Raw genomic sequence first — 12,450 nt, 5'->3', positions numbered from 1 at the left:
CTATTTTTGGTCTTAAAGTTATAGGAATCAAAAGTTCCACCTGTTAGGTATTAGAACTCCTTATGGAATGTGAGAGCCAGAGTAACTAACAAGAGACAAGGGCGTGCGGTATCCGGCCCTGAGGGATCATGCTGCCTCTTCTGTCAGGGAAGATCTCAAGGGACCCCCAGAACAGAGGCAGGGAGGACAAGCAGCTCTGGGAGGCCTGCACGCGACTGCACAGAGGCCGAACTCACCGCACAAGAAGGCCACGGTCCGCAAGGTTTGCTGCATGAGGATCTGGGTGACCGGAGACAGGTTGTGGTGCGTGTAGTGTGACATCACAATTCCGGAGAACAGGATGGCCATGATGCCTGGAGGGGGACAGAAGGCAGAGCGCACAGCCATGAACACAGCAGAGAAGCACCTGCCATGTGACACGCAAATCACGCCTCACGCTTCCTGAAAGTCCTGCAGCCTCAAGTACTAGGTGTTTTAAGAAAAACGAGAAGAAAATAGTACCTGAGGCTTCCCAGAGGAATGTTATGGGCCCAGCTCTCTGGCAGCTTCATTACCAGCTGGGTGACCGTGGGTCAAGTTTCTTCCCCTTCCCAAGCCTCAGTGTTGCCAACTGTACAGTGGGACTAATCAAACCTGCTCATGGAACTCTTAGGAGGGTAATGAAGAGCAGCCACGCCAAGTGCCTGTCATGAGCCCAGGGCAGAGCAGGTGTGGGCTGTCACTGTCGTGAGTGGATAGAAGGGGGACACGTATCACTCTTGGGGCAGAAAGGGTCACGTGGCCCTTCTGTTGTGGCACACAGACCCTCGAGCCAAGGCGCGCAGGCTCAGGGGCTTAGTGGATAATGGGCTCTAACTTCCCCGATCAGGGATCACACCCAGGTCTCCTGCATTGCAAGGCATTCTTAACCACTGGACTACCAGGGAAGTCCCTGTCATGCTGTAATTTTGAATTTTCCCACGGTCACCATGAATTAACCTTATACTATGAAAAGAAAGATGTTTTTCTTTTTCTTTTTTAAGTGACGTGTTTTTTTCTTTAACGGTCTCCATGAGAGCATCTACAACTTTGCTTGCGCTCTGAGCATGTGAGTTTCAGCTTTTGTCCACTGCCCTAATCACTGCTGAAGCCACTTAACACAGGTTTCCTCTGTGTGTTTTCCTGGCGAGGCAGCAGCAAGGAGGTTTTTATTTCATGTAAAGAAGCTGAGATTTTTACAAAGCCTTTAAACAAGCTGCCAAGATACATGAATTCCAAGTCAAACTCTATAAGCAAAAACGTAACTTACTTCTGCCATCTTGTAGAAACAGATTACCAGCTAACTTTCCAGTTAAAAATGAGTGAAAAAGCACAGAACTGCATTGGAGATGTTTCAACTGGTAAGCTTGCTGTATAAACGACACTTTACAAAATACAGGAAAACCCCACTCTTCGTGGCACCGAAAAGGTATTTACTGGCCGGAGAGAGAGCAGAAGCTGGAACATTTCATCTCCTGGCCCTTTTAGGAAACAGCAAACTCCTGTCTGCTCTTTCCTTGTCGCCCCAAAAGGAGGCGGGGCTGGGAAACTCAAGCAGCGCTGCCCACGAGCCACCCCTGACGAGCTTGGAGAAGGGGAAGGAGAGGGCGGCAGATGTCTTTACTTGCGACTTGACAGCAGTGACGAGACTCTGGAAGTCAGGAGCCATTCTGAGCCTCTGCTCCACTAGATAAGACACGACAACAAAACCTCTGACTGTCCCCTCGATTCACCTGCTCCTCTTGGTAAGTTCCTGCAGGCGAGCACCCAAAGAGCTTCTTCCTGACTCTGCACCCAGACCGTGGACACCACAGGCAACGTGAGGTGGAACAGAGGGACAGCCCAAACCGCCGAGGCTGGGGCAGGCACACGGCACAGCTCACTTCAGCTTCTGTGGAACCACTCCCAGGGGTCTCTTTTTCTTCAGCACAATCCAGTGCTAGACGGTTCTGGCTTCTGGGCTCTCAAGGGCTTTGTTTCTCTAGCCAGCTTCAATAAGGGTTCACTGCAAATTCACTGCAGAGCCAAGACTTGGGGGTTCTCACCCTGAAGGAAAAGTCAACCCCAGAGGAGCCTGAACCACGTAAGCTGTGAATCACAACCACGTAAACTGTGACAGGAGTGGGCTTCCACCCATACTGTCATTCTGCCCACAAAGGTGGTCACAGCCCTCGGGAGGCCGGACATTAGATAGCCACTCCGGAAAGTCCCACACTTGGGCTTCCCTGGTGGCTCAGATGGTAAAGAGTCTGTCTGCAGTGCAGGAGACCTGGATCTGATCCTTGGGTCAGGAAGATCCCCTGGAAAAGTGAATGACTACCCACTCCAGTATTCTTGCCTGGAGAATTCCATGGACAGAGGAGCCTAGTGGGCTACAGTCCATGGGATTGCAGAGCTGGAGACAACTGAGCAACTAATAGATGGGGAAAGAGTGGAAACATTGTCAGGCTTTATTTTCCTCGGCTCCAAAGTCACTGCAGATGGTGACTGCAGCCATGAAATTAAAAGACGCTTACTCCTTGGAAGGAAAGTTATGACCAACCTAGACAGCATATTAAAAAGCAGAGACATTTCTTTGCCAACAAAGGTCCATCCAGTCAAGGCTATGGTTTTTCCAGTAGTCATGTATGGATGTGAGAGCTGGACTATAAAGAAAGCTGAGCGCCGAAGAATTGATGCTTTTGAACTGTGGTGATGGAGAAGACTCTGAGAGTCCCTTGAACTGCAAGGAGATCCAACCAGCCCATCCTAAAGGAGATCAGTCCTGGGTGTTCACTGGAAGGACTGATGTCGAAGCTGAAACTCCAATACTTTGGCCACCTGATGCGAAGAGCTGACGCATTTGAAAAGGCCCTGATGCTGGGAAAGACTGAGGGCAGGAGGAGAAGGGGACGACAGAGGATGAGATGGTTGAATGGCATCACCGACTCAATGGACATGGGTTTGGGTAGACTCCAGCAGTTCCTGATAGACAGGGAGGCCTGGCATGCTGCGGTTCATGGGGTCGCAAAGAGTCAGACTCGACTGAATGACTGAACTGAACTGAGCAACTAATACTTTCACTTTGCAGAAAGTCTAAGGCTCCAGGAAGCCAGATCTGACAGTGAAATGTGGAAACTCCCTTGGGACTGAGGCCACTGCCTCCTGGAAAACAAGGAGACAGGCTCAGTGCAGAAGAGGTCAGGCTGCCCACGTGAGTCTGGTGCACTAGGCCAGGGGTTAGAAACCCAAACTCAGGGGCCAGACAATAAAAATAAAGATTAAAACAGTAAGTGGGTGTGTGGCACGTGTGGAAAGAAGGCACAGGCCCATCTATAAAGGGATGACAGCAGCTCTGTGGATGGGGGCCGAGTGAGTGCCGACCAGTCTTCCTCTCCTTCTGGTTTTTGAGAGATGCCAGAAATCTGCTTCTTAGGAAATCTTCCAACGTTTTTCCTTCTTTTGCTGCACCACACAGCCTGTGGATCTAGTTCTCCAACCAGGTATTAAACCCACACCCCTGCAGTGAAAACACTGGGTCCTAACCACTGGACCTCCAGGAATTCCCAGAAATCGTCCAACTTTTAATGACAGCAACTAACTCAAATGTTTAAAACTTTCTGTAGAGATAAACCCCATCTGGGGGCTGAATTTGGACCATACAGAAATGGGCTCTCTGGCCAAGGAAAGAGTGGACAGCCAGCCATGACCCACACCAGTCCAGTCTGGGGCTAGACGGCCTCCCAAGTTCCAGGGGCTGAAGGAGAGAGTCAGGGTCAGCAGTGGGTGCCAAAGCCCCAGGGTCAGTGCACGCGCCCTCCCTAAGCCCAGATAACATCACCAACCAGAAGACCCTCACCCACTGCAGCTGCTCAAAGACACTGAAGGGGAAGACGGTGCCAGCGGGCTCTGTCCTGGAGATAAAAGACCTGGGAACTTAAAACAAGACCTGGAATGAAAAATCCTGACACATTCACTTCTTTCAGAAAGCAGCATTTAAGGAAGTGGACAGCAGCAGCAAATGGTCAGCCTCATAGAAGGAAGGACGGGAGAGAGGAAGGGAGGTGGGAGGAAATTCATTTCTAGTCTCAGTTAAACCCATGGTTTCGAATGTAATTGAGGAATAAAGGGATTCAAGTCCAAAAGGCAGGAGTTGAAAGAGTATCGTGTGTAATTTCTACTGCACTGACCTTTACTGTGGGTAAAACACACTGCGCGTCTTGAAGGCTAAGGCCGAGTCAAGCCCGAGTCAGTTTTGCTAAAGACCCAACCAGAAACATTGCACTGTAGCATCTGAACACAGAGGTGAACAGTAAAACAAGAGACTATTCATTCACACCGCCTGCCCACAGGCACTACTATTAACAGCTAGACGTGCAGACCGCCAGCTCTTTTACCATGCTGTTATAAAGCTTTTCTCTCTCTAAAAAGCAATAAACAGGGTCATGTTACAGGTATGGCACCTATTCGTAGCACAGTGGTTTTTAAAAAGTCCTTCAACACTCGGCTTTGCCTGTATAACAGAATCCCAACTTCTTTCCAGGTCTGAGAGTCCTGTGCAGGTTGGGGCATCTGCCCCTCTGGCCCAGCCTTCCTGCTCTTCCTGGAGCGAGCCCAGCTCCGCCCCGCCACCTGGGACCCATGGCCTCTGCTGCCGACCCCCGCCTTCCCTGGCACCTCCTGCGGCCGGCCGCCTCCCTCTCGCAACGCAGGTCTCAGCCCCACGCACAGCACCGCTTCGAGGACAGCTTCCTGACCCCCGCCTCGGGATGCTCCTGGCCCGCTGCTGCTCTGTTACGTCACTCTGAGTTCTCTGTTTCACGTCGTTTCTTTTTTAAAAATTATTTATCTATGGCTGCACTGAGTCTCCGTTCCTTCCCTTGGGTTTTCTCTACTTGCAGCGAGCGGGGGCGACTCCTTGTTGCGTGCACAGGCTCCAGGTGCCCGGGATTCAGCAGTTGCAGCTCACGGGCCCTAGAGCATCCGGGCTTCAGCAGTCGTGGAACTCCAGCTCAGCAGTTTGCGGCTCACGGGTTCGAGAGCTCGGGCTCAGCAACTGTGGCGCATGGGCTTAGCTGCTCTGTGGCATGCGGAAGCTTCCCGCACCGGGGACTGACATGTCCCGAGTCAGCAGGCAGAGTCTCACCTACTGCACCACCAGGGAAGGCCGGGGGCCCTTGTATGATCACATCCTCCACTTCATACAAGGAAGTGGAGGCTCATACTGGTTCAGTCTGCTGTCTGAGATCACACAGCTAATGAGAGGTGGGGGTACAATTCCAACCAGGTCTGTCTGGTGCCCTTAACTGCTGTGTTCTAAACACACAGATTTACACAGGGAGCGTGGCCTCTGAGACAGGAAGGCCAGAGCACAGAGAGAAAGGAGCGGGCAGCCCTGAGGTTGCCCTTCCCGGTGCTGCTTTTACAGTAACGGGCCGGTCCCCTCTTCTCTGAAAACCCTGCGTGACAAACATCCCACCCACAAAGCGTGGGCAGAGCCAGCCTGTTACTCAGAGGTGAACAAGCGTGTTCTTGGCTCTCTTTGGCCCCATTAGCATGCAGAGCACAAGTCCCTGAGGAAACGAAACTCCTACAAACAGAAAACACTGCCTCTCTGAAGAAAGGACAAGAAAAACATCCCCTTGTTTTAATCACAAATTATCAAAGGACGCATGAAATGTATGTTTGCCAATAGGTACTCAGTGTTCCTCTCAAGGGGGGTGGGACACGATTTAGAAAAACCCGTGTAAAAACAGTGAGTCACTAGAGCCAAGTGACTCACGGGCACTATTTCTGTAAGCGCCAAAAGATAAGGGAAGCACGGGACGGCAGGACTGAGATGGAGTTATCCAAGAGAACTGGCTTGGTATTCAAAACAAACGAGACCCTGAGGTTCACAGGCTTCTCCAGCGAGAACAGCCAGAGTCCTCTCTCTCCTTCCTCCTTGGCAAGACCTTCTCGCAGAGAACCCATGCATGACACCAGACACTGACCTGAAGGAAAGAGGATTCTGTTCAACAGCAGAGGAGGAATAGAAAAAAATTTCAAGAAACCAACAGAAATGTACTAAATTTGATAAAAGCCATAAACTTTACATAAACCATAACCCCATGAAGTTCAAGAAATCCCAAGAGGAACATGAGACAAATTATATCGAGGCATATCAAAATCAAATTGCCACATACCTATATCAACATGGCTAGCTTTTAAAATTAAAATTAAGTATTGGTGAGGATGTGAAGCAGCTGAAACTCTTCCATACATTCTGGTGGGAATGCAAAATGGTCCAATCACTCTGTAAAACACCTGGCAGTTTCTGATAAAGTAAAGTATACACCTACTGTAAAACCAGGCAAATTTACTTCTAAGTATTTATCTAAGATTAATGGACATATACACATTAATAGTCAAAATCTGGAAAACCCCAAATGTCCTTCGGATGGTGAATGGAAAAAACAGCTCAGTAAGAATGTATAAACTATGGATACAGCAAAAATGTGGTGTCTCTCAAGAACATTATGATAGCTGAAAAAAATAAGTCACAAAAGACTACATACTACATGATGCCCTTCATATGACATTTATATTCTGGAAAAGGCAAAACCATAGTGAAAAAATGCAGATCAGTGGGTGACAGCATCCGGTGACTGCCCTTGGCAGTCAGACCCCATGCTTTGAGTGAAGGCCTTTCAGAGGGCTTGTTTTGAGAAAGAGGCAATCTGGGAAGAGATATTTTGATCTCTGCTACAGGATGGCGGTAAAAAGAAAAAGGTGACCACGGGAACACTTGAGTTCCTGGATCCAGCCAGGTCTAAATCCAGACTCTCCCTAGAGATCCAGGAAGCCGTTTTTATTGCTCAAGCTCTTCTGAGTTGTGTCTTATGACTGAAAGTGACCCAAGCGACAGAAGCTCTTTCTCCAGGCTGGACAACGCGCCGTCCACCCCCACAGTCCAACGCCCTCCATCACTTACCCGAGAGCGAGATCCCTTCTGCGAGCCCGTACGGAAGGTAGGCAAAGATGATCATCATGCCAAACTCCAAGGAAGGCGTTTTCCTCAGGTCAATGTGCTTCAGCACGTAAATGACAACGGTCAAGGAAAAAGAACCCAAGAACCCTTACGGGTGATCTAGAGAAGTCACAAAACCACGGCCTTCCAAATAGAAAGGGTAAACACTGGATACAAAGATGTGGGAACACCTCAAGATAATGAGTGAAAAATCTGTCATACAGACTTTTTCCTCAATAGGGAGGACTCCTGTTTTAAGGAAGGGAATCTGACAGAATACTGAGAGATGTAAATTCCTGAGACAAGCAACAGGGGAACATTATAGTCACCCAAGTCAACTCCTTTGGAAATGCTGACTTGGAGGGCCCGGGAGCAGCAGGGGCAGAGCCGGGCCGGCAGACAGACTGAGCACAGCCCACTCTGCCAGGCCGCTCCCAGGGCCATGACCCCCTCCACGCTGCCTCCTCCATCAGACGAGGTCACTACGGGGTTCCCAGAACCGTGGGGACCAGTGCGCTGCTGCAGGACCTTCTCTCCTGTCCCTGGACCTTTATAAACCCACGCTCCTGTGACAGGAGAGTCTTCTACGTGCTCTCCTGTCGTTGGCAGGCCTGTGCTGGCGCCCACAGCACCCGTCTACTCGGCTTCAATAAGGCAGAGGCTCTCCCCCTCCTCCACCCTTCTAAAGAAAGCGATAAATGCAGAGGAAAATACTGAACTGGAAAAAGTCTTCTTTTCCATTCTGTTTATTGGTACAATATGAGAAGCTGTCAGCCGACTCAACAGCGCCTTGAGACTTCTGGACGTGGGAACTGAAGGGAAAATTCAACAGGACGGCAGACACATGTGCCTGTCTGAGGCAGAAGCTGCTTTTCTGTCCGTCTGCGAGGCAGACTGCTCACGGAGGAAGGCCAGGTGGCCATCTCCCCGAGACGCACACAGGAATGGTCTGGGGCCTGTTTCTGTTTTAAACACGACAAATTTTCTACAGCAATAAAGGTGTCGGTGGCCTTAACAAGTTTCTTTGTTTCTCTGGCTGGAAGAGCTTGTGGGTTGTTAAGCCACAAAATCAGTGCGAATAACTTAGATAGAGCTCATTTTGAAAGTCTCTTTCCTGGTTCATCCAGATAAATAGTTTCAGTGGGGTAGAGATCTTCTCAATTTGACATTTTCAAAGGAAATTAATTTCCAATTTTCTTAATGTGAAAAGTGAGATGGCAGAAAATAAAATTCATCTGAATACAGTTTTCATACCCTGGGAACTGAGGAGACCCCAAAATCAGATCTGATATTCAACCATGTACATGTTTTTTTAAGCTTTGAAAAGTGACATGCTACATTTCACGTGTTAAATGTTAAAATCCTTGAGTTTAAAGTGCTCTTCAAACCAAAACTAAGCATAAAAACCCTCCTTAAATATGACTTTAGTCTACAACTGGTCCTCTTAAGGAACTGGAGAAAATGATGAGAGATGGATGTAATTAGGAATAATCTTCCTGGCCACGCGTGTTCATCATATTAAAAGGATATCAATGCAGATATTAAGCCAGTGAGGGTACCAAGTGCCGCAGAGCCAAAGAACATTTTGAGGAAGTAGCCAAGGGCTTGTAAAAAGGTCTGCCACCCACTGACATCTGACATATTTTTTCTTGTTAAACCTTCAGCTGTGCTAGGAAATAAAAGAAGTTAAAATGTTATAGACAAAGTTATTAGAAATTAACTTAGGACTCAAAACTTAACTTCTTGCTTAATCTCTCATTCATTCATTCCATCCTTCAACCTGTTTGCCAAACGTTTGTTCATCTACTTTGTTCCAGGCACTGTTAGTTTCTGGGGGTCCAGAGGTGAGAGCAGGTCCCTGCCCTTAGGGAGTCAAGTAGTCTAATAAGGGAGAAAAACATGGGGGCACATCCCTGGTGGATCAGTGGCTAAGACTCCAAGCTCCCAGTGCAGGGGACCCGGGTTTCATCCCTGGTCAGGGAACTAGATTCAACTAAGAGTTCTCATGCCGCAAGAAAGATCCCATGAGACAAACTAACACCCAGCACAGCCAAAAATAAGAGACACAGATACAGGCACACAAAGACGAGAGCTAGGACCATCTCATGTCAGCTACAAACGGGCGCTTGCCAAGGGCATTTGCCGTCTGCCTCTGTGCAGACGGAACCCTGCGCTGCTGACCCGCAACACACACCCGCTGCAGGGACTTCAGGGTGAACGAGGCACTCTGTGCTCCAGGGAAACTGGTGGAACAGGTCTTCAGATAGTTATTTTCAGGAACTGATTTCATGATCCCAATCCTTGCATCTCCTCGTATCTGGAGCACTAAATCCCTTCATGATGACATCAGCTCCTTGTGACTAGCAGAAAACCTTCTGTCAAGTAAGTGCCTGACTGCACTGAATGTGCCTTTCACCAAAAACATATAAGCTGACCTTCCCCCAATGCCTCTTTTTTGAGTGTTTTTTCCCTCCACTGCCTCTTTGGAGCAGTCTCTCAGAGCTGGCTGAGGTGCCATCTCCTGGGCTGCAGTCCTCATTTTGCTCCAAATAAAACTGAACTCGCAGCTCTCAGGCTGGGCATCATCTTCAGTCGACGTCAGGAAAGAGCAGAGGAGACACACGGCGGCACCTGACTCAGACAGGTTCTCTATGACACACGGGCTGGGTTTCAACTCAGGCTAAAGAAGGGTTAGCGAGGTGAAGAAATGAGGGCGCGCACTCAGGCCAGAGGAAAGAGCACGTGTGGAGGCAGGGAGCCTCCAAGCACTGGCAGCACACAGGTGCTCCGCTTAGTCACTCAGCCGTGTCCGACTCTGCGACCCCAAGGACTGTAGCCGCCAGGCTCCTCTGTCCATGGGATTCTCCAGGCAAGAATACTGGAGTGGGCTGCCATGCCCTCCTCCAGGGGAATCTTCCTGACCCAGGGATCGAGCCCAGCTAAGGAGCTGGTCTTTTATCTGCAAGGCCCGGAGGAGTCACGGGAGCGTTCTCAGGATGGAGTGGGGGTGGGGGAGTGGGGCTCCTGTGAGATACAAACCTGAAACTGAGGCTGTGGCATGAAGCCAGGTATAATGGAGCCGCCTCAAGAAGACATGTCTGTGGGTAAGGCCCAGAGTGTGGGCTGGAAGGGGTTAGCAGGAAGAACGGAAAGGACTTCCCCTTCACTATTAGACAGCAAAGTAAAATGTCAGCAGTCATTACATTCAATTGTTGGTTTCATCCCCAAAGGTAAAACCGTTTTACCATTAAAATGTTCATTCCTGTTAAGTATCTTCCTCCTGCTGATTACACCTTCTCTCAAATCCATCCACTTCCCTCCCTCCCTCCGCCATCATCCTCCAGTCCAGGGCTTCTGCCTCTCCGATCCTTGCATATAAACATCCTGCTCTTTCTAGGAGAACCCAACACTCAGGGGCCTGAATTATCCTTGAAAATGCACATCTGATCAGGTTACTGTGTGTTAGTCATCCAGTCATGTCCCATTCTTTGTGACCCCAAGGACTGTAGCCTGTGGCCCACCAGGCTCGTCTCTGTCCATGGGATTCCAGGCAAGAACACTGAAGTATTGCCATTCTCTTCTCCAGGGGATCTTCCTGACCCAGGGATTGAACCCAGGTCTCTTGCACTGCAGGGGGATTCTTTCCTGCTGAGCCAGCTGGGAAGCCCCAATCAGGTTACTGGCCCGATCAAAACCCATCCTCAGCCTCCTGCTGCTTTTAAGAGGAACCCCAGTCTTGCCCTGATCCTCCCCTCCACACCTCTGACCTCACCTCCTCCTATTCAGGCCGGGCCCCACTGCCACCCGCACCTCCCTGCAGGTCACATGCCATTCTTCCTGGGCTCCAGCTGACTCTGGTTTGTTCTCAGAACCCAGGGTCAGTGACCCTCCCTCAGGGACATCTGCCTTCCCACAGGCCGGCCCACTTACAGGCTCTCCTGGTGCCTAACTTGCCCTCCACAGCACGCCGAACTAGTGAATCATCCCATGAGGACCACGCCTGTGCCCACCTTACTCACTGCCACATGCCCAGGCCCTAGCGCAGAACCCAGCACACAGAAGATACTCAACAAACTTTTGCTGAATCAGTAAACAAAACAAAGACTTGTCTAGAGTAACATTCGGCCTCATTAATCAGTGTTTCATGAACTGGTATCATTTTTTAAGAGTTGGTTTTCTTTTTATTTATTTATTTTTGGCCATGCGAGCAGGGGCTCCTCCCTAGTTGTGGTGTGCGGGCTTCTCACTGTGGTGGCTCCTCTTGTTGTAGAGCCTGGGCTCTGGGGTGAGTGGGCTTCAGGGGTTGTGCTGCATGGGCCTGAGTTGCCCTGCAGCATGGGAGATCTTTCGGGACCAGGGATCGAACCTGCATCCTCTGCACTGGCAGGTGGATTCCTGACCCCTGGACCACCAGGGAAGTCCTGGGTTGGTATAACGTTTTTGGTGGTGGGGGGGGAGGTATTTTTTTTTCGCTGTGCTGGTTCTTCGTTGCTGTGGGGCTTTTCTCTAGCTGCATCAAGCTGGGGCTACTCTCCAGCGGTGGGGCATGGGCTGCAGTGCGGACACAGGCTCTGGGGCTCACAGGCTTCAGCAGCTGTGGCTCCCGGGCTCCAGAGCACAGGCTCAACAGCTGTGGCGCACGGCCTCCCAGACCATGGATTGAACCTGTGTCTCCTGCACTGGCGGCACTTTCTTTACCACTGAGCCACCAGGGAAGCCCCAAACTGGCATAACTTTAAAGCAGGATCATCTCAGGAAGTCCCAGGCGGTCCGGTGGCCAGGACTCCGGGCTCACACTGCTGAGGGCCTGGGGCTCCATCCCTGATCAGGGAACTAAAATCCCACAAGCTGTGTGGTACAGCCAGTTAAAAAAAAAAAAGGGCAGGATAATCTCTGATAAAAGGATGGCTTGGTCAGATAACCTCAGCCTTTTGTGGTGATTCACAGCACAATATAACATAGTAATGGTTTTAAAAAGTCCTGCAAAAAAAGAAAACTAACTTTTCTCACATAAATGTTTTCCAAACTCACTCCAATCGCCCCCATTCCTGTTCTTTCCCAGCAGATCATGGGTTAACATCCCACCGAGGGGAATGCTGGGAACCAACAGGGCTCTTATTGGGAAAGTGCTTTTGAAGGCAAACGGCACCTCTAGCTCCCAGATGGATCCACGGATGACGTGAGTAGTGTCCTGCCCTCACCCCGTTTCACGACCACAGCTAGGATGCTGGCTGGTGTCACTGCTTTCTTTTCACGCAAAGGAGGCTGAGGTCCAAAGACAGTGGCTAATGGGTGAGGTCACAACAATGGTTAACAGCAGACCCCAAGCCAAGGCCAATGGTTTCTGAACTCAGGATAAATGAAGAGAGAATTCAGACCTTTTGTGGCCTCAAGATTTTGTGCATTTTATTTTTCTTCAGGCCATGTTTCTCACACCTTAAAGA

The 12,450-nt window shown here is 49.9% G+C and overlaps 1 protein-coding gene across 7 annotated transcripts in view; it reads right to left on the bottom strand.

Annotated features, from left to right (window-relative positions):
- The window catches only part of SLC9A8 (solute carrier family 9 member A8), a 73,980-nt gene that overhangs the window by 17,064 nt on the left and 44,466 nt on the right, over positions 1 to 12,450 (bottom strand). For all 7 annotated transcript variants that reach the window (XM_061127463.1, XM_061127465.1, XM_061127466.1 and 4 more), the window contains 3 exons: positions 8,537 to 8,675; positions 6,971 to 7,076; positions 237 to 353 (listed from right to left, as the gene is read on the bottom strand). In XM_061127463.1, coding sequence (XP_060983446.1) covers positions 237 to 353; positions 6,971 to 7,076; positions 8,537 to 8,675 — 362 coding nt within the window. The remainder of the gene's footprint in view (positions 1 to 236; positions 354 to 6,970; positions 7,077 to 8,536; positions 8,676 to 12,450) is intronic.

Source organism: Dama dama, chromosome 23 (assembly GCF_033118175.1).
Source record: "Dama dama isolate Ldn47 chromosome 23, ASM3311817v1, whole genome shotgun sequence".
Classification (NCBI taxonomy): Eukaryota; Metazoa; Chordata; class Mammalia; order Artiodactyla; family Cervidae; genus Dama; species Dama dama.
This window is presented reverse-complemented; position numbering and strand designations above follow the sequence as displayed.